Below are 25,557 nucleotides of genomic sequence, written 5' to 3'. Positions count from 1 at the left end.
TCTGCAAGGAATCAATAGCAGAATAACTGAGGCAGAAGAACGGATACGTGACCTGGAAGATAATATAGTGCAAATAACTGCCACGGAGCAGAATAAAGAAAAAAGAATGAAAAGAATTGAGGAGAGTCTCAGAGGCCTCTGAGACGACATTAAAGGCACCAACATTTGAATTATAGGGGTCCCAGAAGAAAAAGAGAAAAAGAAAGGGTCTGAGAAAATATTTGAAGAGATTATAGTTGAAAACTTCCCTAACGTGGGAAAGGAAATAGGCAATCAAGTCCAGGAAGCTCAGAGAGTCCCATACAGGATAAATCCAAGGAGAAAAACGCCAAGACACATATTAATCACACTAACAAAAATTAAATACAAAGAAAAAATATTAAAAGCAGCAAGGGAAAAGCAACAAATAACATACAAGGGAATCCCCATAAGGTTAACAGCTGATCTTTAGCAGAAACTCTGCAAGCCAGAAGGGAGGGGCAGGACATACTTAAAGTGATGAAAGGGAAAAATCTACAACCAAGATTGCTCTACACAGCAAGGATCTCATTCAGATTCAACAGACAAATTAAAACCTTTACAGACAAGCAAAATCTAAGAGTATTCAGCACCACCAAAGTAACTTTACAACAAATGCTAAAGGAACTTTTCTAGGCAGGAAACACAAGAGAAGGAAAAGACCTATCAAAACAAACCCAAAACAATTAAGAAAATGATAATAGGAACATACATATTGATAATTACTTTAAATGTAAATGGATTAAATGCTCCAACCAAAAGACATACACTGGCTTAATGGATACAAAAACAAGACCCGTACATATGCTGTCTACAAGAGACCCACTTCATACCTAGGGACACATACAGACTGAAAGTGAGGGGATGGAAAAGGATATTCCATGCAAATGGAAATCAAAAGAAAGCTGGAGTAGCAATTCTCATATCAGACAAAATAGACTTTAAAATAAAGACTATTACAAGAGACAAAGAAGGACACTACATAATGATCAAGGGATCAATCCAAGAAGAAGATATAACAATTGTCAATATTTATGCACCCCGCATAGGAGCACCTCAATACAGAAGGCAAATGCTAACGGCCATAAAAGAGGAAATCAACAGTAACACAATAATAGTAGGGGACTTTAACACCCCACTTTCACCAATGGACAGATTATCCAAAATGAAAATAAATTAAGGAAACACAAACTTTAAATGACACATTAAACAAGATGGACTTAATTGATATTTATAGGACATTTCATCCAGAAAAATCAGAATACACTTTCTTCTCAAGTGCTCATGGAACATTCTCCAGGATAAATCATATCTTGGGTCACAAATCAACCCTTGGTAAATTTAAGAATATTGAAATCATATGAAGTATCTTTTGCAAGCACAATGCTATGAGACTAGATATCAATTACAGGAAAAAATCTGTAAAAAAATACCAAACACATGGAGGCTAAACAATACATTACTAAATAACCAAGAGATCACTGAAGAAATCAAAGAGGAAATCAACAACTACCTAGACAAAAATGACAATGAAAACACGACGACCCAAAACCTATGGGATGCAGCAAAAGCAGTTCTAAGAGGGAAGTTTATGGCAATACAATCCTACCTCAAGAAACAAGAAAAATCTCAAATAAACAACCTAACCATACACCTAAAACAATTAGAGAAAGAAGAACAAAAAAAATCCCTAAGTTAGCAGAAGGGAAGAAATCATAAAGATCAGATGAGAAATAAATGAAAAAGCAATGAAGGAAATGATAGCAAAGGTCAATAAAACTAAAAGCTGGTTCTTTGAGAAGATAAACAAAATTGATAAATCACTAGACACACTCTCCAAGAAAAAAAGGGACAAGACTCAAATCAACAGAATTAGAAATAAAAAAGGAGAAGTAACAACAGACACTGCAGAAATACAAAGGATCATGAGAGATTACTGCAAGCAACTATATGCCAATAAGGTGACAACCTGGAAAAAATGGACAAATTCTTAGAAAAGCACAACCTTCTGAGACTGAACAGGGAAGAAATAGAAAATATAAACAGAACAATCACAAGCACTGAAATTGAAACTGTGATTAGAAATTTTCCAACAAACAAGAGCCCAGGACCAGATGGCTCCACAGGTGAATTCTATCAAATATTTAGAGAAGAGCTAACACCCATCCTTCTCAAACTCTTCCAAAATATGCCAGAGGGAGGAACACTCCCCAACTCATTCTACGAGGCCACCATCACCCTGATACCAAAACCAGACAAAGATGTCACAAAGAAAGAAAACTACAGGCCAATATCACTGAGGAACATAGATGCAAAAATCCTCAACAAAATACTAACAAACAGAATCCAACAGAACACTAAAAGGATCATACACCATGATCAAGTGGGGTTTATCCCAGGAAGGATACTTCAATATATGCAAATCAATCAATGTGACAAACCATATTAACAAACTGAAGGAGAAAAACCATATGATCATCTCAATAGATGCAGAAAAAACTTTCGACAAAATTGAACACCTATTTATGATAAAAACCCTCCAGAAGGTAGGCATAGAGGGAACTTACCTCAATATAATAAAGGCCATATATGACAAACCCACAGCCAACATCGTTCTCAATGGTGAAAAACTGAAACCATTTCCTCTAAGAACAGGGACAAGACAAGGTTGTCCACTCTCACCATCGTTATTCAACACAGTTTTGGAAGTTTTAGCCACAGCAATCAGAGACGAAAAAGAAATAAAAGGAATCCAAGTTGGAAAAGAAGATGTAAAGCTATCACTGTTTGCAGACGACATGATACTATACATAGAGAATCCTAAAGATGCTACCAGAAAACTACTAGAGCTAATCAATGAATTTGGTAAAGTAGCAGGATACAAAATTGATGCACAGAAATATCTTGCATTCCTATACACTAATGATGAAAAATCTGAAAGAGAAATTAAAGAAACACTCCCATTTACCATTGCAACAAAAAGAATAATAAACCTAGGAATAAACCTACCTAAGGAGACAAAAGACCAGTATGCAGAAAACTATAAGACACTGATGAAAGAAATTAAAGACGATACCAACAGATGGAGAGATATACCATGTTCTTGGATTGGAAGAATCAACATTGTGAAAATGACTCTACTACCCAAAGCAATCTACAGATTCAATGCAATCCCTATCAAACTACCAATGGCATTTTTTCACAGAACTAGAACTAAAAATTTCACAATTTGTATGGAAACACAAAAGACCCTGAATAGCCAAAGCAATCTTGAGAAAGAAAAGCAGAGCTGGAGGAATCAGGCTCCCTGACATCAGACAATACTACAAAGCTACAGTACTCAAGACAGTATGGTACTGGCACAAAAACAGAAATATAGATTAATGGAACAGGAAAGAAAGCCCAGAGATAAACCCACGCCCATATGGTCACCTTATTTTTGATAAAGGAGGCAAGAATATACAATGGAGAGAAGACAGCCTCTTCAATAAGTGGTGCTGGGTAAAATGGACAGCTACATGTAAAAGAATGAAATTAGAACACTTCTTAACACCATACACAAAAATAAATTCAAAATGGATTAAAGACCTAAATGTAAGGCCAGACACTATAAAACTCTTAGAGGAAAACATAGGCAGAACACTCTATGACATAAATCACAGCAAGATCCTTTTTGACCTACAGAAATGGAAATAAAACAAAAATAAACAAATGGGACCAAATGAAACTTAAAAGCTTTTGCATAGCAAAGGAAACCATAAACAAGACGAAAAGACAACCCTCAGAATGGGAGAAAATATTTGCAAATGAAGCAACTGACTAAGGATTAATCTCCAAAATTTACAAGTAGCTCATGCAGCTCAATCAAAAAAACAAACAACCTGGGCTTCCCTGGTGGCGCAGTGGTTGAGAGATCGCCTGCCGATGCAGGGGACAAGCTTTCATGCCCCGGTCCGGGAAGATCCCACATGCCACAGAGCAGCTGGGCCCGTGAGCCATGGCCACTGAGCCTGCGCGTCCAGAGTCTGTCCTCCGCAACAGGAGAGGCCACAACAGTGAGAGGCCCGCTTACCACAAACAAACAAACAAACAACTCAATCTAAAAATGGGCAGACCTAAATAGACATTTCTCCAAAGAAGGTATACAGACTGCCAACAAACACATGAAAGGATGCTCAACATCACTAATCATTAGAGAAATGCAAATCAAAACTACAATGAGGTATCACCTCACACCAGTCAGAATGGCCATCATCAAAAATATCTACAAACAATAAATGCTGGAGAGGGTGTGGAGAAAAGGGAACCCTCTTGCACTGTTGGTGGGAATGTAAATTGATAGAGCCACTATGGAGAACAGTATGGAGGTTCCTTAAAAAACTAAAAATAGAATTACCATATGATCCAGCAATCCCACTACTGGGCATATACCCTGAGAAATCCATAATTCAAAAAGAGTCATGTACCACAATGTTCATTGCAGCTCTATTTACAATAGCCAGGACATGGAAGCAACCTAAGTGTCCATCGACAGATGAATGGATAAAGAAGATGTGGCACATATACACAATGGAATATTACTCAGCCATACAAAGAAATGAAACTGAGTTATTTGTAGTGAGGTGGATGGACCTAGAGTCTGTTATACAGAGTGAAATAAGTCAGAAAGAGAAAAACAAATGCCGTATGCTAATACATATATATATGGAATCTAAAAAAAAAAAAATGGTTCTGATGAACCTAGGGGCAGGACAGGAATAAAGACACAGACGTAGAGAATGGACTTGAGGACATGGGGTGTGGGAAGGGTAAGCTGGGACGAAGTGTGAGAGTGGCATGGACTTATATATACTACCAAATGTAAAACAGATAGCTAGTGGGAAGCAGCTGCATAGCACAGGGAGTTCAGCTCGGTGCTCTGTGGCCACCTAGATGGTGGGAGGGACACGCAAGAGGGAGGGTTTATGGGGATATATGTATACATATAGCTGATTCACTTTGTTATACAGCAGAAACAAACACAACATTGTAAAGCAATTATACTCTAACAAAGATGTTACAAAAAAGAAAAGAAAAGAAAAAAAGAGCATAGGAATGCAGACCAGACATCGCACATGTATATACATCACTAGCCTTACTGAGGTGGGATCAGGTGAAAACATGACAAAATGAGAAGAGATTAAAAAGGGGGGTGAGAGACCACTGCTATGGACTGAATGTTTTGTCCCCCTCCCAAAATCCTTATGTTGAAGCCCTAACCCCCAGAGTGGCTGTATTTGGAGATGTGGCCACCTAAGGAAGTTATGGTTAAATGAGGTCATAAGGCGGACCCCTGAGCCAACAGGATTAGCGTCCTCACAAGAAGAGAAGCCAGAGAGCTCGCTCATCCATCTACCCCGCTTCCTGTGCACACAGGCCAAGGAGAGGTCATATGAGCACTGGCCAGAAGGTGGCCATCTGCAACCCAAGAAGAGAGCCCTCACCAGACACTAACCCTGCTGGCACCTTGATCTTGGACTTCCAGTCCTGTGAGAAAATACATGTCTGTTGTTTACATCTGTAGTACTTTGCTGTGGCAGCTCTAGCAGACTGATAAAACTACTAAAGACTTCTTTACCCCCTGCTCAGCTGTTTCTTGGGCCGATCATGATTTTAAAGTTTTCTTAAATACAACTTTCTCTTCCTTTAATTTAGATTTATTTTCCTTTGCTCTAATGTCAATGGAAATGCAAAATAGTATGGCTTTTTCCATACATCTACTCTTATTATTCTCACCTTTTTATCAATCTACTAAGCAATATCTAACTAGAAAAGATACCCATATAGCACTGAAAAAAAAATTACTGAAAAGCCAAAGTAAATTAAATTTCTTACTTATTCCTTTCCAAGTGAATAATATGCTCTTTTCCTTCAGCTTGAATGACATAAGATACCTAAATGCACAAAGGAGAAAAGAACAATAAAACACTATCTTCTAAATAACTTTTCAACAACAGAAATTCCATCCTGAATGAAAATAACTTGGTACTGACTAGAACTATTTTATGAAAGAACCTTAAATATACTCGTAAATCATAAAAATATACTCTGATCATCCCTACCTTCCTTTAATAAACTACTGTGGAAAACAACCTGCATGTTTATCTAAACTCTTCTTAAATTCATTTATAATTGAGCTATAACTTAAGGGATTATTTTTACTAAGTCCATCCCTGTATTACCTATAGTATAAAGTAGTTCTTCCTTTTGTTTTAAATGAAATGAACCTCTTAGTTTCAAAAGATATTCCCTCGTTCTGGTTAGACGAAATTAATAGCCTTTTATGATTTTATATCTTCACATGGCTCAACACATTTCATCGCTTCTAAACAGACTTTCCCCCTCACGTGAACACCTTTGAAATCCGGATACATCGTACAGAGGCAGAGCAGTCTAACTGGTAGCACTCTGTTCCCTTCTTAATTAGTGGTACATTAAATAACAGTGTGATGAGGCAACTTACACTTACACATCCTCAGCTTGTGGGATCCTCTTCTCTACCTCAAACGCTAAAATAACTTGCCCAGTGACTCACTGTTTCATTAGCAAGAAGCACTTTAATGTGATCTCTAGAACCAGGGGATTCAACTTTGCCATAATTCTAATAAAAAAGACAGTCATGGAGGGACTCAACAAATAATAATAGTATCAGGAGTGTCCTCTTATTCTCCCTACTGTTTCTGGACTCTAAGTGAATGTTTTGCCAAGAAACAGCAGGATCTCCTTTCCTAGGGCACTTCAACATCTGACTTCTGAGGCCAAGACTGAGATCCAGGTCCTGGGGTTCTGCTTCCACATCCTGTGTGGGGACCTCAGGACTCTGCCATCTACCTCTCTCTCCACTGAGGCATCAAAAATACCAAGCTCCTTCCAACGCCACAGTTTTGGAGTGTGCGTTTCTATCCTTTCTGCTCTTGGACAAACATAGGACGTAAAAACATCACTGTCATATCCTCTGAGAAGAATTCTGAGAATCTGAGAATTGTTTTGTGATATTACATTCTTCCCCCAAACATCTGCCTGGGTTGCTCATTCCCTTCCTTCTGGTCTTTGCTCTGCTCCAGGGTTACCTTCTTAGTAAAGTCTTCCCGGGCTGTCCTATTAAAAAACACAAACCGTCCTACCCCCTCACCCCCACCCCCAATTCCAACATTCCCAACCCCCTCCCTGCTTTACTTTTCCCCAGAACACTTCTTACCATCTTAAGTAATCTCTATTATTAATCTATATTGCTTATTTGTCTCCTCCTCTCCTCCCACAAGAATGGAAGCTCCACAGGGGCATGGAGTTTGTTTTGTTCACTGCCATATCCCCAGTGCTTAAACAGTGCTTCCACGTCTTCCCCAAATATTTATCAGGGTGCATGCAGGACATTTACTACAATCCCAAGTATCTATGTGTGCAGTGTTGATAAAGGTCATCAGAGACACGATAAAGTAGAAAACATCGTCCCTGTGCTGCTAAGTGAAGAAAAGGGGAAAAATAACAATTGAAACACAAATTAATTCTACTCTAAAGGCAAAACAAAAATCAAAGAGTAGAATGTCCGGTTCAAAACAAGGAAAAATTATAAACTGTTCCACTGGAAGGAGATCTTAGAGTCATTTATTCCTTACTTATAAAGAAGTAAATGAAGACGAATGATCTACCCAATTCGTGGTAGCACCCAGAGGGAGGGCTAAAGCTAAAAGCTCCTGACGCTAACTCCAATGTTCTCTTCACTATGCCTAGTCCCTAAACAATGGACAAGCTGCCTTATCGTTAGAAATATATCGGCAATTCAGAGGTAATAAGCTAAACTCTCTATCCTTCATCACCTGTTACTGTTAAACTATAATAAAGTTAAATTATACTTCTATAAAGTTGAAGGGTTTGCAAAGTCAGTTGATATCCAAATATATTATTTCTGAGCTTTACAGTAAGAGAAAAATAGTATAAAAATTAATTTTTGTGCATTGGTTACCCTGTTAGCATATTATGTTTCTTCCGATATGGAGATAAAACTCACTTTTGAGCAAACATTCTCAGATATGAAATACATGCATATAACACACTACTATTCTCCAGTGTCAGTAAAGATACAGCACGTAGTACTCTACCTGTCACACACTGAGAGAAAGGTGAATTCTTATTCTTATAACAAGACCACTGTAACCATCACCAGTCAGGTACGGGTCAGAAATCTATGTAACCAGCATCCTACCCTGGTCATAGAATTTTACTTAACTGACTATTTCATCCTCTTATGTTTCAAGTTGATTATTTTGTCTTTAAAAAAAAAAAAAAGCTACTAAGGATCAGTATGTCACTTTACTAGAATAATGTCCAATGGACACCAGTGCCGTAATCACTGGCTGACATTACTCACTGAACCAATCACTCCTGAAAATAACACCCTGTCTTAAAAAAAGTGAAATTTAAATACATATATATTTCTCAAGAGATAACTTACCTGCTCTGAGTAGGGCCTAGGGGCTTCTCTTCTTTCTCTAGTTAATCTCCAAGGAGTTATTATTTCATAAGAAGAGAGATGGGAGGTCTGTTGAAAGCCTACAGAAAAGGGAATAACAAACATTATATAACAACTGAACCTGAAAAACTACATGTCCTAAAATACAATGGAAATCAAAAGCTGAATGTTCAATTCATAGAAAAATCATCTGATGTTCCCACACTAAAATATATATAGTTTTATACAACGTTTTATAGGAAAATAGCAATATACTAGATAAGTATGAGGGGGAAGAAATGTATTTCTTAAAAAAGGATGTCGGCCTTTATCCAAACAGTATATACACAGCAATCATTTTCAAACAATTTTTAGCTATAAACCCTAATCCCTTGTCTTAAAAGAAATCTTAAGGCATAAACACAAGGAAAAAACTGCTCCGGTGGGGAAATGGAGGGAAGGCATCTAGAACCTGGCACCGTTTACTACTGTCTCTTTTCCCACCCTCACCCAACATGAATGATACCCTGAGATGGTACGGGGATACTTACAATACGGCCAAGGACAATAAGAGGGAAAAGTTACTTTTAATGCCTGATGGATTAACTCTAATAAATACATACCTAACAATGTAGCAATTATCTCCAATGAAATTACTGCCACTAATCTGTCCTAAAAAGTTGAATAGATAAAATGTATTAAAAATAAAGTACTCAGAACCATCATGCAAGACTTCCTCCCAATTCCAATCCTGTATAGCTCATTACACAGTGGAGTCACGTCTGAGTGGGGCCTGGGTTCTAAACTCATCACTTGAGAGGGGAGAGGGATAAACTAGGAGTGTGGGATTCACAGATACACACCACTATATGTAAAACAGATAAACAACAGGGACCTACTGAAAAGAACCTGAAAAATAATGAATATATGTATATGTATAACTGAATCACTTTGCTGTACACCTGAAACTAACACAACATTGTAGATCAACTATAATCCAATAAAATTTAAAAAAAAAAAAACCAAGGACCTACCATATAGCACAGGGAACTATATTCAATATCTTATAATAATCTATACTGGAAAATAATCTTTAAAAAAAAAAAAAATATATATATATATAAAAAACTGAATCACTTTGCTGTACACTTGAAACCAATACAATATTGTAAATCAACTATACCTCAATGAAAAAAAATAAGTAAATCTACCTAAAAAAATTAAAATGAAAATAAATAAGTAAATAAAACAATGAGCAGAAAGCCATGTTGATTCATTGCATTGAAGCAGTCAAGCAGGATTTATGTATAAATACAAAGTTTTATTGTTAGGTTTCCATTTTGTATTTTTGAAATTATCAAAGGTATTAAATAATCATATATTATTTAAAAAATAAGATAACTAGAAAAAAAGTAAAGTCATCACTTAAGCAAAATTTGGGTATAATTAAAATGGCCCATTCAAATCCCTTAGGAAGGCACACCCCATGTTGGCATCTGATACAGTCTCTCAATACATCCAACACATCTCTTCTTCCTCCAGCATAACTGCCAATGATGGCATGTCAGTTTGTTCAGAGAACTTGACGAAGTAGATGGTCACCATCTAAGGACCACGGATGAAAAACCTCTATCTCTATATATCTCCATATACCAAAACCACATTTGTTATGAGGAGGCTTGAGAATGGCATACACAAACAGAAACACTGAGGGAAGAACGGATTCACAGCTTCTACTCAGTGGGGATCAATTCAGGAAATAAATTCATTAAGTAGAATTTCTTGAACAAATAAATGTCATGAAAAGGAGGAAGAGGGGACCATTATAAATTAAAAGAGCCATATAACCAAATGCAATATCTGGACCTATCTGGATCCTAGTTAAAATAAATCAACAGAAAAAAAAAAATTCTGAGACAACCAGGGAAATTTTATAGATATGTGATCTGTATAGATATGTGATGATCTTGAGGAATTAGTATTAATTTTTTAAAGTGTAATAAGCATATTGTGGGTAATGTTTTCTTTAAAAGTCCTTATGTCATAGAGATTCATTCTGAATATTCAAGGGCAACATGATATGACATCCAGGATTCGCATCAAAATAATCCAGTGTGCGTTTGAGGGATGAGATATATATGAAACTATATTAAAACTGGGTAATGGGTACAGAGGAGTTCATTACTCTTCGCTCTACTGTTTTGTATGTTTAAAATTTTCAATAGTAAAATAATTATTTTTTAAGTAGTTATCTATAGGGAGTGGGATGAGAGGAGAGACTTTTCACTTTATAAGCTCTGTATTATTTATAGTGTCTATGAAACATTACAATTATAACATATATCATATATATGAGACTATAAGATGTGTCATAACAAACATGTATCATAAGTAAATGTACCAAACTTGTTTAAAGCAGCTACCACGATGGAATAGAACCAGAGAGTAATGAGATAAGGACTCAGACTTTACTTCCTGTACTCATGCATGTCCGTATTGTTTGAATTTGTTTTTATAATGAGTATTTTGAAACCCCAAATTACCACTGAAATTAAAAGGGGGAAAAAGGAGTGTTTCTTCAATTAAAAAAGAAAAGCACAAACTATTTAAAGTACTGATTATCTACTATCTCAACACCTCCTGTCTTCCCATCAGCCTCATTAACCTCGCATCCAGACTATGATACCTTCTCACTCCCGCTCTCTCCTCTCCTTTGGATCCAAGTTCATTCACTCCTTAATTGCCTTATGCCTCTCAGATTTCTCAAATGCAGATTAAAATGAAGCATCTTCACCTAACCTTCCACAAGCTAACACTGTACATAAAAATGTCTATAACCTTGTCTAGTTTGGAATTTTTAAAGATACAATGTAAACAGGAAAATATAAATTAAATCTCATTCAGTACAACATGTCATACTAACACTCTGCAAATTCTTTACCCATCAACCCCTTAAATCTTATTAGGCATAACATACCATATAAATGGGGCTTCACGTCATTACATAAAAATACCAGAAATAGACTCCAATACTCACAAAAGCAACCAGGGGCTGGCTGATCTAAGGCATACTTACGACATACTATGATAAAATATCCTTCAGATATTTGGAGTTGCCAAATGGGAGCCATGTCAAAAGAAATCTGTGGCCTTGATAGAAGCAGGCTTCAAATCACTAAGTAGAAATATCCTTCATCCTAAATTAACTGAGGTACAGGACTATTTCCTCACCCAGAATAAACCTTTCAAGGACCTTCAGTTTTCTCAAATTCCTAAAAACACAAATTTCAATATTATCCTTAATATTTTTCTTTTAGATCATGGTAATTTGTTCAACTACTAAGACAGTCACTCTAGAAGTAATGGCAGGAACAGATGGCAGGAATAAATGCTTTCAGTGAGTTACAGAGGAGAAGCTCTGTGTGATAAAAAAAAAGTCAATCATCCTGTGCATTTATATGCAACTTCCTATGATTCTATAATTATTTCAAAATAAAAGATTTCTTAAGTAAATCCTTACAGGCAGGGATTAAAATGTTAATAGGCTCAGGCAACTCTTATACTAGAAGCTAAACAATATGCAACTAAACTGAAATCTTTTCATCACAACTCAGAAGCAAACATCACAGAGAAAAAGAAATGCGTCAGAAAAGACAACTACAAATGAGCAGGCACATATTTAAAGAGCTCTCATTTTGAAACATGTTAAGTGACTTTATAAGGTCACACAGCTAGTTTCAGGCCAGGACTGAAGCTATGGATCTTTTACGGAGATGGTTAGAGAAGAATGAAAGTCCAATAAAGGAATATAAGACACATTCTACCCCTTCTCTCATTTTAATGCACAATTCTTGTTTTGAAAAAAAAATTAAAATGAATCTTTTATTTTTTAAAGGCTTTCAAAATTATACCGCCCCAAAATAACTTCTATTTACATATAAGAGCTGTTATTCTGATACTGACTTCTTGGTTTTAAAATCCAAGGGTCCACTTTCTGAATGCCATTGGAGTTCCAAAACGTCATAAGAAATGCACATATTTTGGTTATGTCATTGAAAAACAATATACACTGGTTGTATGAAACCCATTCTTCCTGTATTTTTTCAACATTCCTTCATCCCTAGTCCTGGCTTATTTTTATTCTTTTTCCCGTTCATACCTTGCATAGATTTTCCCCAAATTCCTTTTATTTTTTGTTTTTAATTCCAAATAGTAGCACTTGCTCGTGGGAATCTAGAGATCAAGTTTCCCATGTCACTATAGAGGACGTGCATCAACAGTATTTGTACTATAAAGCTTCAGCCTCAGCACTATTGACATTTGAGGCCAGAAAATTCTTTGCTGTGGGTGTTTTTCTGTGCAATGTAGGATAGTTAGGAGCATCCCTGACCTCTACCCACCACTGGCCAGAAGCACCACCAGTGTGACAACTAAAACTATCTTCCAGATGCCTTCTGGGGGCAAAATCACCCCCCCTGAAAACCACTGGTATAGAGTTCACAATGAAAACTAAAATCTTAATACAATCAGCTCCATGGAAAATACAAACTATTTTATCAGAATTTGATGCACACCATCAAAAGTCACATTACTAGAAAACATGGGCTGGAGATAAAAGTAAGAGTTGAGGGCTTCCCTGGTGGTGCAGTGGTTAAGAATCCGCCTGCCAACGCAGGAGACATGGGTTCCAGCCCTAGTCCGGGAAGATCCCACACGCCACGGAGCACCTAAGCCCGTGTGCCACAACTTCTGAGCCTGAGCTCTAGAGCCTGCGAGCCACAACTACCAAGCCCGCGCACCACAACTACTGAAGCCCACGCACGTACAGCCCGTGCTCCACAAGAGAAGCCACCGCAATGAGAAGCCTGCGCACCGCAACGAAGAATAGCTCCCGCTCGCCACAACTAGAGAAAGCCCATGCACAGCAACGAAGACCCAACACAGCCAAAAATAAATAAATAAAATAATAAATAAATGTATTAAAAAATAAGAGTTGAAACATGAAACTTAAAGTGTCTTAAATTTAGTAAAAGAAAGAAAAAGGTGTTAGTTGCACTTCTTTCTTCCTTTAACTCCTTAGATATTTTTACGTACTGTGTTTTGGAGGAAGCCTAAATACATGTTTTGTAATAGCATCTGAGAAACTGAGTCCCCCTAAAAATGAATCCCCTTACTTAGTTTATGATTAATCTCTCTATTCAAAACTTTATCCCCTTTCTTGCCCTCTCTGACCTCAATCCTGTGCTAACTGAACACTAATCAACCAGAGTTAGATGACTGAGATTGCTGTCGTTGATAACATCATTATGTGCCTAAAACTGCTATTGTAGATACTACTATCATTCACGTACAAACTCAGGTTGCTTCTCCGGAGCAAGATGCCCTCATAGACCCCCAGCCATGGACCACCTGGCCAGAGAATGTAAACCAGAGGCATTCTGACTCCCAAAACCAGGATTAAGAAATGTCAGAAGATGATGATTAATCCCAGCATCTTTGTTCTTCCCCTTTAAAAAAAACAAAACAAAACACTTCACTCAAAAAGCCAAGCTGGAGTGGATCTGAGACTTATCTTCCACTCTCTTGCTTGGCGCCCTGCAACATACCCTTACTTTGCTGCAAACACCCGCTGTCAGAGTTTGACTTTCTGTGCCCTGGACACAGAAGCCCTTCCTCGGTTACAACTGTAGACGGATATAAGTTAAAAGAATTCTACCTAATTGCAAAGCAAACAAATGTAAACCCTCAGCCACGGGCTTTTCTCCTTTCCTTCCCACCTATCGTGTAAACAGAGAACCACCCTTAAGTACTTTCACTACAGAAAATAAACCTGGGTTTCACATACAAGATGAAGAAGATAATTCTGTTGTCTGAGTTATTTCTTGAAGAGAAATTGCAATTAGATCCATAAATTGCTGTATTTTGGGCCATATCTTTCCATTCCATTCACAAGGTCAGTGCCCAGTAAACATATATTATATATTAATAGCTATCTTCAAACATAATTATAATTTCCACTGTTACGTCCTACATTCTGACATTTTTTGCGTTATAATTTGCTTTTACATTTACTCAGTTTTACATTTAAAAAGAAATAGGGCTTTTGCTATTGTTTGTTTGTAAGTGGCCCTTTGGGAAAAACACTCACCATTTATAAGACTTAATGCCCTAAAGAATTTAAATTCCTCTACCAAGGAATTTAAGTTTCTTGAAACCAAGGATGGTACCTTACTCATCCCCTATTTCCTGCACTGGTACAGTAGATATTCAACAAATGTATTGAGTAAATGACCTCTTTTGATCTTTACAGCTATACATACATAAATCTCATAATTGCAAATGATTCTGTACAACCTAAAATAAGCTTTATTTTTTATGATTAGCACCTTTCATATCAATTTTCCACAAATCCTCACGGCCCACAATTTGTCATGTTAATGCAATGCCACATTTCACTGTATGACTCTATCATTGACTGCTTACCCTCCCCTCGGAAGCAGCCAATGTGTCAATGGATGTGGAACAGGCTCTCCCAGGGTCTACTTGTATGAGAGTTCTTAGGAGCTACTAAAGGAAGGGGTAGGGGGAACCTTCCAAAAATGAGTTAAGCCATAAAAAAATCTCATTAAAAGGAAAATGTGTCAAAAGGAAAGAAGCATTTCCCATGTATGGGAATGGGTTTTATCCTACAGTATGCAAATGTTTGGCAGTGACATCATTTTTACTTATTATAAGCTGAAATACTCTAATTCTTACGTTAAAATCAACATAAACCGATACGAAAACAACTGCATATTTAATAACTGACCAAAGTATTTATAAGTGAACTTCTCAGGTTCCCTAACTCATTCTTGAAGGGTGTGATTCAAGCAGTACCCGACACATGATCACTTTGGGGAAAACGATTTGAAATAACACTTTCACAAAATGAAAAATAAACTACAATAATATATGAACAAGACTACACAATTCAAAGTGCAATTCAACTTTAATTGGGTCCATGTTGGCCCCATTCAAAGGCAGGGTGGTTGGGAGGTTAGTTACTGAGATACCTAGAGGACCAGATTTACTTATGCGGCAGTCCCATAGTTCTAACACAAAGGTGGCATAACTCCAAGACTCTGCTATATACTAGGCATTAAAGAAAAAAAAGAAATATCATGAGGCTATCTATGTCATATATTTGAGCTTGTGGCTATTCCAAGAAAATGCTTCCGGTTACTTAAAGCTTGCATCTTTGGGGGGATTCTACCACAAACTAGGATTAAAAAAAAAAAAAAAAAAATATATATATATATATATATATACACACACACACACACACACACACACACACACACACATATAAAGTCAACTTTGGTAAGGTAAAAATTATTTATTTATTTATTTAAATTTGGCCTCGCCACTCAGCTTATAGGATCTTAGTTCCCCCACCAGAGATCGAACCTGCACCCCCGGCCGTGAAAGCACGGAGTCCTAACCACTGGACCACCAAGGAATTCCCGGTAAGGTAAAATTTAAAATGTGTTTGGAAAACTGTCTTGGAACCCAGCAACTTGTTCTGTGCATATTTTAATTATAAATGTTTTATTTTTTTACATAAAAGTGAAACTCAAATTATCTTTATATTTAAAAGACTACATTCTCCTATTCGGCACAAACATACCAAATCCAAATAATTCACAGGCACCTAAAAACAAAATTAGTACAGACCTAAGTTCTTACCATGTAGTTCATCTTATGATTCATCATGAGTAAGCCTTAAATCTCATTTCTTCTAGAATTCTAGTCTTGAAAAACAAAAAAAATTCTAGGTCTGCACATCATAATCACTATCTTAAAAGAAGAAATCAGATGAGGTTTCATACCTGCCTGATTCCCTTTGTTATTGTTCACAATGATACAAAGTTACCTTTGTCAGCCCCAGTTTAAAAAAATATATAACGTTTACTGTGTCAGCTTTTGAGAATTTATACTACATTTCCTCATCGACACAATGTTATAAATGGTAAAAAAAAAAAAAAAAAAAAAATCCTACAAAACCTATTTAACTCCTAATGTAACCGGATGGGTAGGTGGTACTTACTGAGTACGCAAATTCCTCTTTCATTAGCAGAAAAGGTTTCAGTGCTGCTTTAAACATCCTGTATTGCAAAAATTCGGTCAGCTGTTTTGGAAGAACATTCCCGTAGGGAAACATGAGTTGACTCACTGCACACTAGTACAAAAGCCTCTTAACTGCTCTCTCCCAGCCTCCAGTCCCTCCCTCCTATATTCTGTCCTCTACTGTGTAGCCAGTTATATTAACCGCAAATCTAGTTATGCCACATCCCTACTTAAAAACCATCCTGCCCAAAGAACTTCCTCCAGGGTAAAGTCCAAACCCCACAGCACATCACAAGAAGACTCTCCCCAGCTGGTAGCAACCTACCTTGGTTTTTTCCGTGCCTCCCTTTCATGTAGACTGCCTGGTGACATTCTCATCATTCCCTAACTATCCTCATACCTCTCCATACTCTTGCAAAAACCCTTCTGCTTAGAAAGAATTCCTATTCCTTTCCTTGAACATTCACCTATATAGATCAGTTCAAATATCACTTTGTCAATAAAACCTTCCCCTATATCCCTCAGATAGACCCAGCACATTTGGTCACCTTCTGCCCCTCCACAAGCATTGAGCTTGGTGTTTATAGGCGTTTGATAAACGCTGACTAAATTTTGAAAGCATACACATGCTTCAGTGAGGGACTGGCCATAAACTGTTAAAGCTGCTGTTAAAAAACATAAGGATATTCCATCCATCTATATACGGGTATGCAATAAACAGAATCATGGATTACTAAAACTCCAGATGTTTAACCTACTTCCCCTTAAATGTTGGTAAATGTTAACCATATAGAATACCACAGCAAAAACCGTCTCAACCATAAAAGATTTGGTAGCTTCCCATCAATAAAGTTTCAGTATTTAGAGCTTCAAAATTCCTGCCATGGGGCAAATTTACCTAATTGAAAAAGAATAAACCAAACATAAGAAAAAACTTAAATTTAGTCCTGCACTGAAATCTTCACCTTTGAACAACTCTCAAGATAAAGATTTAGTAGAAACCCCCACTCTCCATCATACTCGATGGCTGATAAAGAAAACACAACTGTGCAAACAATAATTTAACACGAGCCAAAATAAAGAAAGAAGGTGTTTCCAGAAAGAAGCTAGTGTGTTGGCGGTTTGTTTCCACTATGTTTGGGTATCTCCAATACAAATACCTTATATATTCAAGGTTAGTTTCACAAGTCAAAAGCGATTTCACATAAATGATCTAATTCTCACTGTAATCCTGTGAGTTAAGCAGAGCAGGGATTATTCGTCCGTATTTGAGATATTACCAACCCAATAAAAAAGAAGATAAAAGACCGTTTGGCTATAGAAATGTAGCACTTCGTTTCCAAAAAAGTATTCTTACTACAACAAAATGGCCCAAGAAAAATATAAGAACCCCCCCATTCCATCGCTAAATTTAGCTCTGTGTACCTAGTGGTAACTCCGCTAATAAAATGAACATCAAAATTTCAAATCATGATAACCTGGAGCAAAAGTTCCATCTCCCGGTCTGCTTCCCAGTGACATTGACTGTTCAAGCAAGAGCAAGCTCCATTTCTCAAAGCACTTCTCAAAACCTCCACGCGCACCCAGCCTCCAAGGCTCTCAGCCGAGCCCCCGAGGTCAGGGTCGGACCCAGAGTCGCCCCGAGAGGGTCTGGGGGCCCCAGCCTTGCGCGAGATGGGGGTGGGGCGCGCCGCAAAAGGCTCTGCCCAGCATGAGACCGAGGACGAGGAACCAGACCCGAGAACAGTGCCGAGAAGAATTTGGGGCGCCAGACCCCGAGCCTCGGGTCCGAGCACTGTCCACACACAGCTGAGCGGCTCCGCCTCCGACTCCGGGTTCAGTCCCCAGGCCAGGCCCCTCCACTCCCAGGCACTACAGGGTAACTCCGAGCATCCCAGCCCTAAGAAACGCGAATCCCAAAGGGTCCTGGGGGCGGACACCCACCTGACCGAGCCCCACCGAGGGCTGGGCTCACCAAGCCGAACAAGATCAGCCACAGGAAGGAGAGGGTCCCAGAGGGCGAGCCCGCGCCCGATCCCATCTCGGCCGAGTCCGCAGGTTCCCCTCAACACTCGGTCGCCCCTGCCTCCGCCCGCTCCACCATTTCCCAGCCCTGCCGGGGCCCCAGAGCTGGCAGCGATGCGCGCGCTCGGCACTGACGCAAGTCGGCTCTGGTCCGAGCTCGCTCCCGACGCGGCGCTGGCTACACTGACGTAGAGAGCGATCCGTCCCCAGCGGGAGAACGGACTTTCTATCGGGCCCCTAAGACCCTCACTAGTCTGCCCCGCCCATCACTATCCGTCCCGCCTCCTCCCTCCAAGGCCCGCCTACTTCGGGGGTCGAGGGAGCCCATTGGAGGAAGCAATCGAGGCAAAAGAAGGCGGAGCGTGAGACCCAGAAGCGGAATTGACAGGCACAAGTGAAGCGCAGCCCCGCCTCCTGCGCAGCCTCTTCTTATTAGCTGTCGGGGTCGGGCGGAGCGTCGAGCTGCTCTCCCATTGGCTGTTTGGCGGCGAGGAGCGGGGCTACGCGGAGAGGCCTGACTAGGCAGGGCTTGGGTCGGCGGTGCTGGCCGGGGTTTGAGGTTGGGTCCGGGTCTCCGCCACTGGGCCCGGGAAGATGGTGCTGGGTGGTTGCCCGGTGAGTTACTTACTCCTCTGCGGCCAGGCGGCTTTGCTGATGGGGAATCTCCTGCTGCTGCATTGTGTCTCTCGGAGCCACTCGCACAACACTACCGCCGAGCCCGAGCCCACATCCGCTGGCGCCGCCCACCCGGAGAGCTCCACCGGCTCCGCGAGCTGGGAATATGGCGACCCCCACTCTCCAGTCATCCTTTGCTCTTACCTGTAAGCTACGCAGTCGTCGAGGCGGGTGTAGATGGAGATGGGGCCTGGGACATATGGGTGTTATGCAGAGGAGAGGAAGGGAGGGAGGCAGGCTGCTTTTTTCCCCCAGCCTCTCTCCACCTGAGGACCTGATAAGTCAAAACGCGGGAAGTAAATATCGTGACAGGTTTCTCACTCGTCTCACTCATGCAGGGGAAAACCCTGTGTGTCGATGGCAGATCCTTTGGGATCCCCAAAGAGGAGAACTAGGGAGGAGTGACATCATATAGCCTCCGGAAGAAGTATACGTGTTGTGCCTTCTCTGTCCTGCTCCCTTTAACCTAAGGAGAAACCATCGTAGGTGCTGCTACTGAGTGGGGCACAATTGGAGTAAGTTATTTGTACCTACAAGGCACTTCCTTACAAAAAAAAAAAAAAAAGAATATCCTTACTGTTGCAGAGCCAAGTCAAAATTTTTAACCTCTCTTTTAAGTCAAATAAGAAAAGGCGTTTGGGAAATGCAAAGAGGGCTGGGAATCCTTTGGCTTCAATTTTGCCCTCATACCTTGTGGCTGTTTGCCTAGGGAAGAGATGAAGCCATGGCAGAGGTAGAATCCGTGTAGAAATAGGACCAGAAACACGCCCCTGGCACAACCAAAGGGTCATTTGGATGGCTGTTTGACCGTCTGTGCTTCAGCCTAACTGACAGCATTTCTTGTCTTGGGGAAGAGTCAGAATGAAATTAACCCCCAGAAAACTTAAAGAAATTTCTCTTGCCTGTTTTGATTATATACATGTAAACAGCCATTTGCAAAACCTTAATGATGATGACAGTGATGCTCTCACTGGTGATTTACAGACCCGATGAATTTATAGAATGTGAAGACCCAGTGGATCATGTTGGAAATGCAACGGCATCCCAGGAACTTGGTTATGGTTGTCTCAAGGTGGGTTTTTGTTTTGTTTTATGAGCAAACTCTTCCATAGAGAAATAGTACTGGCTAAATGCTGTTACAGAAAAGTATAAGGGGCATTAAGTTACCTTTTTGTAAAATTCATTGGAATGACTATTACTGGAAATTTTCAGCATGGCTAGGGTCAGTGGCTGAACAAGACATTTAGCTTCCTCAGGAAGAAGCAGTCTCTGTGCCAAAACTACCCAGGTGCAAAGACCAACCTGTCTTTGGTTCCTCTGGCCATTGAGATTGACAGATTTGGAACTCAAATATCACCCCTGACAGTCCTTCAAGGTATGTACTTTCCCGAAAGAGCAAAAGAAAGGTTTAGGCAGTTTCTAAAACTGATGATGGATTGAGCAGTATCTTTGTTACACATGCATTTGGAGCGAAGATCCTCTTGCCAGTGACCTTTCTTTTCACCACACAAGCAGTTTCCACTGTGTCCTTAGGAAATAGGTAGGGTCTATCAGTGTATGTCTTTGTAGGAGGTTACAGCGTTCAGGAGAAGCCTTTGATAACAGTGGCCTCTTGGAATGGAAAGAAGCCATTCAGTTCCATTAATAGTATCCCTAAAGCTGGATGCATGCTTCCTAGTCAGTCTCCCCAAAACCAGTGAAGTTCACATACTTCCTCCCCACTGTGGACTCACCATTATGTTATACTATGCTACATAATACAAGTCAAGACAGAGTCAGCTATAAGAGAATTATGGAAAATATTCTTTGTGCTAAATCAGACACAGAGGAATAAACCTGAAAGTAATAAGGCCAAAAAGGCCACACTTACTGCAGTCATGTGTAAAGAAGTATTTTCAATACAATGAGATTTTGTTCTATGGGTAATTACTGATGAAAGTTTGAGTGAGTATTGTATAGAGATCACTTACTTTTACCCATTTTCATTAAACACTGGGTTGATCCTGTCAAGGTTCTCGGACTGTCACTTCCCCCAGAAGTCCTGGAGGACTGTCAACATTCAGGCACCCGTGTCCTGGGGGAGGACCCACCCCTTCCCTTTGAGGAATGTTTCAGCAAAAACAGTAGTGAAGCACTTAATAAGGTGCCAGTGGAGAATTTGCAGCTGTGCTTTCTCTGTAAGCATTCAGTTACACAAAGGGTCAGAGGTCCTGTTCTGAAATTTTTTTCTGGAATCTAAACTTATACTATAGATGTATTACAGGCATCTGAAAATCACAGTTTCGTGACCGAAGTAAAGTCCTGAGTCAGCTGATATTCTGAGTTCTTTCCTAATGATGTTCGTTTATAATCGGTATAAAACAGACCTCAACTACACATTGACTTTTTAAATACCCATTCCCAAATGTTCAGTAATGTGCTCTTTTTTCCTGTAAATACAGGATAAAGTGTTGTGTCTATTCTAAATGGCATTTAATGAAACTGATTATAAACTTTTCTATTATATTATTAAAGAAGGCAGTCATAAGGAAAGAAAAAAAAGAGTTTATTTAAAACAATGTACATTTAGGATGGACTAATGTAAAATCACTTGAAGCACGTCGCTGCACTCCTTGCTCTTTAGCAGAGCTTTACCTCACCTTTGTTAGAATAATTATTGTCCTGAGTCAGCTTTTACTAATATAAAGATATATTTTGTGTTACTTGCTCTGGTGAGTTTGGTTGGTTGTTTTGTTTTGGTCGTTCTTCCCCAGTTTGGTGGTCAGGCCTACAGTGATGTGGAACACACCTCCGTACAGTGCCGCGCCCTGGACGGAATCGAATGTGCCAGTCCTAGGACCTTCCTACGAGAGAATAAACCTTGTATAAAGTAAGTGTTACTCTGAATGGAGCAGTTGTTACTTGGATGGTGGTAGAGCTGTTCTGTCATTTCTTGATGTGACTTTTTCTTTTACCGTTAAGTGTTAAAGGGGCAGCATGATTACTACTGTGCATCCTCCATGGACACCAACAATGTAGTTATAACAGAGGGGACACTGGACAGGAGACCAGAGGCTGTGAATTCTAAATGTCTCTTGCACCAACCAGCTAAGGACCTTTGGCCACCCAGAGTCTCTGTCCTCTCATCTGAAAAATGAAGGAGTTGGACCAGATGATGTAGTTCCCAAAGTCCTAGGATAGGCATAAATCCTTTGCAAACAGCCTTAGATTTTCAGGAATAAAGATTTTATTATGAAAAGTATGGACGCTTCTCCCTGAAAATCAGGTATTACCTTAAAGAATTAGGGTTATTTCTGTAAACTCCGCTTGAAGGCACAGAATTTACGTATACCATTTGCTAATGGAGAGTCTGACTGTGTTAAGTGATGCTGTTAGAGCATCTGCAATTGATTGTTATCACAGTACATAAGACTGTGTACGGTCTTATGTACAGTACATAAGACCTTACAAAGAAGTCCTGTTGTTAGGTGCCACAAAACAGCAGAAAAGGAATATGGAGATCAGTGTTCATTTAAGGGAAGGTAACACCTCATTAGAGAATTACTTTCAGAACTGCAGCCTCCCTCCGGAAAGGAGCCTGTGTAGGAGGGATGGGGGCCCAGACTCCACACCTACCAGCATACCTGTCTTGCAAATGTGCTTGATAGTTTCTTGTTCAGTCCAGCTCTGTATTGATTCCTAAAGGTCCTCCATACCTTAGCAAGTACTCTTTTGAGGGTCTAGACAAACTAGAGATTTTCCTTTTGGGGGCGGGATGGGGGGCAGTTAAGAGGTCACAGAGGGACTGCCTCACCATCTTTTCACTTACGTGAAATTCACTAATCGTTAAGTGTTTTCATTTTCACGTGGTAATCATCTTCCTCTTAATTCCCTTTGTGTAGGTATACCGGACACTACTTCATAACCACTTTGCTCTACTCCTTCTTCCTGGGATGTTTTGGAGTAGATCGTTTCTGTCTGGGACACACTGGCACAGCAGTAGGGAAGCTCTTGACACTTGGAGGACTTGGGATTTGGTGGTTTGTTGACCTTATTTTGCTTATTACTGGAGGGCTGATGCCAAGTGACGGCAGCAATTGGTGCACTGTTTACTAAAAAGAGCGGCTACCGTGGCCCAGAGAGGTAAGTCTCCTGAGTTCATCTCTACAGGCTCAGAACTCTTCCTTATTATCAGACCTGACCATTGCCTTCCTCTTTGGAGGGAATGGCTTTGGTTAGGAAGGTTTCTTTGGACTGTGGATTTTCAACCCAAACTTCACCTTGCAGACTAGAAATGACAAGCAAACAGTATTATGGGTATCAAGTTTGCACCTTTCCTCATATACAAAAATATAAAGGATAGTGATTAACTTATAAGCTGCAGGAGGGTTTCCATACACTTTATTTCTGTGCGTTGCTGTATAATCAATCCTTTGGAGCAAGTGGACCCAACAGGATAAGCAAAGTGAATATTTTTAGCCTTGTGCCTTTTGTGACCCTGAGTCCTCATGCGGTGGAGATGGGAAGCTGAACCAATGAAAATCTTCAGAAGTAGAAATGACGATGGATTTTAATTACACTGAAATTCTGACTTTCTGAGTTTAAATTGCAGAATAAATGTTGCCAACCTGGAATGCTCGTTTGGGTGTTTTCAGTAGGTAGAATGAAACTCAAAATTATATTTGTTGTGCTTAAAGCTAAGCATTTGAACTGAGCCTGATAATAAACCCTATTGTTTCATCATTATTACGCCTGAGAGGGAATATATCCAGTACAGTAATTTCCTCATTCCAGTTATGTTTTGGATAGCTGAACATGGCTGAGTTCAGCTATCCTCTTGGCAGACTTTTCCTATCAAAAAAGTAGTATTTACCAGTTTAGAGAGCCCATGTTGTAGACTAGTAAAAAAAAAAAAAAAGATTTCATACAAGTAGCTGTAAATCTGTTCTTCATGATTAGGTAAGATAATATGAGGGGCCTCAGGCCCCTGGAAAGAAAAGCAGACTCTTCCTTAAAGGATATTACTACTGAGTGCAGGGTACAGTTAGGATGTGATCTGGGGGGCAAAGAAACTGAACACATTCTGTCAAAATAAGCATGGTACCAAAATCTCTCAGTGCGGGCTATAGCAATCAGTCATAGGGAAAGAGACAGCCAAGGTTTCGAGTTCCCAAATCACTGGGAATAAAAGAAAATGTTCTGAATTATAAGTGGTTTTTAAAACTTAGTTCCCATCCCTTGCAGTCTGAGTTGAAAAGAATATAAGGTAAAAATGGGGTTTGTAAGGTAAATCAAAGTAAGAGCCTGGTATTTGGGCAACTTATAAATTCTAGAAACAATCAAGGTAGAACTGCTCAAAGTTTAGTCTCATAATAATTGACATAAAGACCAAGAATCCCAGTTAAAATAACTCTGAATATGCTCTATCATTATGAAGTTTTCCTAAGAGTTTCAGCTTTATTATCTCTGATTAATATGACCACTGTTCTTACGGTATTAAATGGTGGCAATTATGTAAAAGTTCAAACAGATTATTCTATTTTGTCCTGAAAGTTCTGTACCACGTTGACCTTAACCTTCTTTATAACAGTAATAATTGATAGATTCTTATTTATAATCTCTACACTCTAAGGCAGTACATTTTAAATTGTTGTGGGTCATGAAGAAACTGGACCTTCTCCCCAGAAAAATGCACAGAAACATAAAATTTTGCATAGAACTTAAGAGGGTTCAAGGATGCCCCCTTTTAAAAAGAAAAAGAAAAAAAAACTTCTAAGAAAAATCTGGAAAACAAACTAAAATTGAAATCTTACCCCAAATAAGATACTACTTTAAAACCACAAATCCTGCTTCATCTCACAAAAAAAAAAAAAATCTTAAGGATATTCACAAACCCCATCCAAAGCTATTTTCCTTTAAAAATAAACTGTGGCAGCTTTCAGACTCAAAATCATTAATCATTAATGTTTCCAGGAGGAAGAGCTTGGGTAAAGAGGTAAAAGTCTGTAAGTTATTAAATTTTGTATTTTAAAGAAGAAGCCCTTCTCACAGAAAAGGTGATGGGGATCAAAGTTGTTTCTACTGCTAGGTGACAGCCTGAGAATCTTTACCTTCCTCTGTAACGATCCACATTTGTCAGTTTCAGTGTGGCTTCTAGGTGATGCCCATCCTCTGTATTCACAAACCCTGGCCAAATGTGACACAACCTGAAAAACTATTTGAATAAAGGAATATTTTGAAAAATGTGATTTCCTTTATACTCTGGA

The 25,557-nt window shown here is 39.2% G+C and overlaps 2 protein-coding genes across 3 annotated transcripts in view; one reads left to right on the top strand and one right to left on the bottom strand.

The window, feature by feature from the left end:
* ADAM9 (ADAM metallopeptidase domain 9) overlaps nucleotides 1–18,870 on the bottom strand; it is a 102,827-nt gene extending 83,957 nt beyond the window's left edge. The window contains exons 1-3 of one of the 2 annotated variants that reach the window (XM_027122881.1): nucleotides 18,557–18,870; nucleotides 8,510–8,607; nucleotides 5,893–5,951 (exon numbers count right to left, since the gene is read on the bottom strand). In XM_027122881.1, coding sequence (XP_026978682.1) covers nucleotides 5,893–5,951; nucleotides 8,510–8,607; nucleotides 18,557–18,653 — 254 coding nt within the window. In that variant the 5' untranslated portion in view covers nucleotides 18,654–18,870. The remainder of the gene's footprint in view (nucleotides 1–5,892; nucleotides 5,952–8,509; nucleotides 8,608–18,556) is intronic. The other variant, XM_027122879.1, reaches the window with a different exon arrangement.
* Nucleotides 18,871–19,014: 144 nt separating this feature from the next.
* On the top strand, nucleotides 19,015–25,539 carry TM2D2 (TM2 domain containing 2). Its single transcript, XM_027122877.1, has 4 exons — nucleotides 19,015–19,458; nucleotides 20,297–20,384; nucleotides 22,066–22,181; nucleotides 23,194–25,539. Exons 1-4 carry the CDS (start codon nucleotides 19,232–19,234, stop codon nucleotides 23,405–23,407), a joined length of 645 nt encoding a protein of 214 aa, XP_026978678.1. The 5' UTR covers nucleotides 19,015–19,231; the 3' UTR covers nucleotides 23,408–25,539.
* The last annotated feature ends 18 nt before the right edge of the window (nucleotides 25,540–25,557 follow it).

This window comes from Aethalodelphis obliquidens, unplaced genomic scaffold (assembly GCF_003676395.1).
Source record: "Aethalodelphis obliquidens isolate GAN/ISIS:26980383/991018 unplaced genomic scaffold, ASM367639v1 scaffold25, whole genome shotgun sequence".
In the NCBI taxonomy this organism is placed as follows: Eukaryota; Metazoa; Chordata; class Mammalia; order Artiodactyla; family Delphinidae; genus Aethalodelphis; species Aethalodelphis obliquidens.
Note: the sequence above shows the minus strand (reverse complement) of the source record. Positions and strands in the feature narration are given on the sequence as shown.

Coding starts and splice junctions, on each gene's coding strand:
- TM2D2 (XM_027122877.1), top strand. CDS start 19,232: ATGGTGCTGGGTGGTTGCCCGGTGAGTTACTTACTCCTCTGCGGCCAG. Junction 19,459..20,296: donor GTCATCCTTTGCTCTTACCT/GTAAGCTACGCA, acceptor GGTGATTTACAG/ACCCGATGAATTTATAGAAT. Junction 22,182..23,193: donor GAGAATAAACCTTGTATAAA/GTAAGTGTTACT, acceptor CCCTTTGTGTAG/GTATACCGGACACTACTTCA.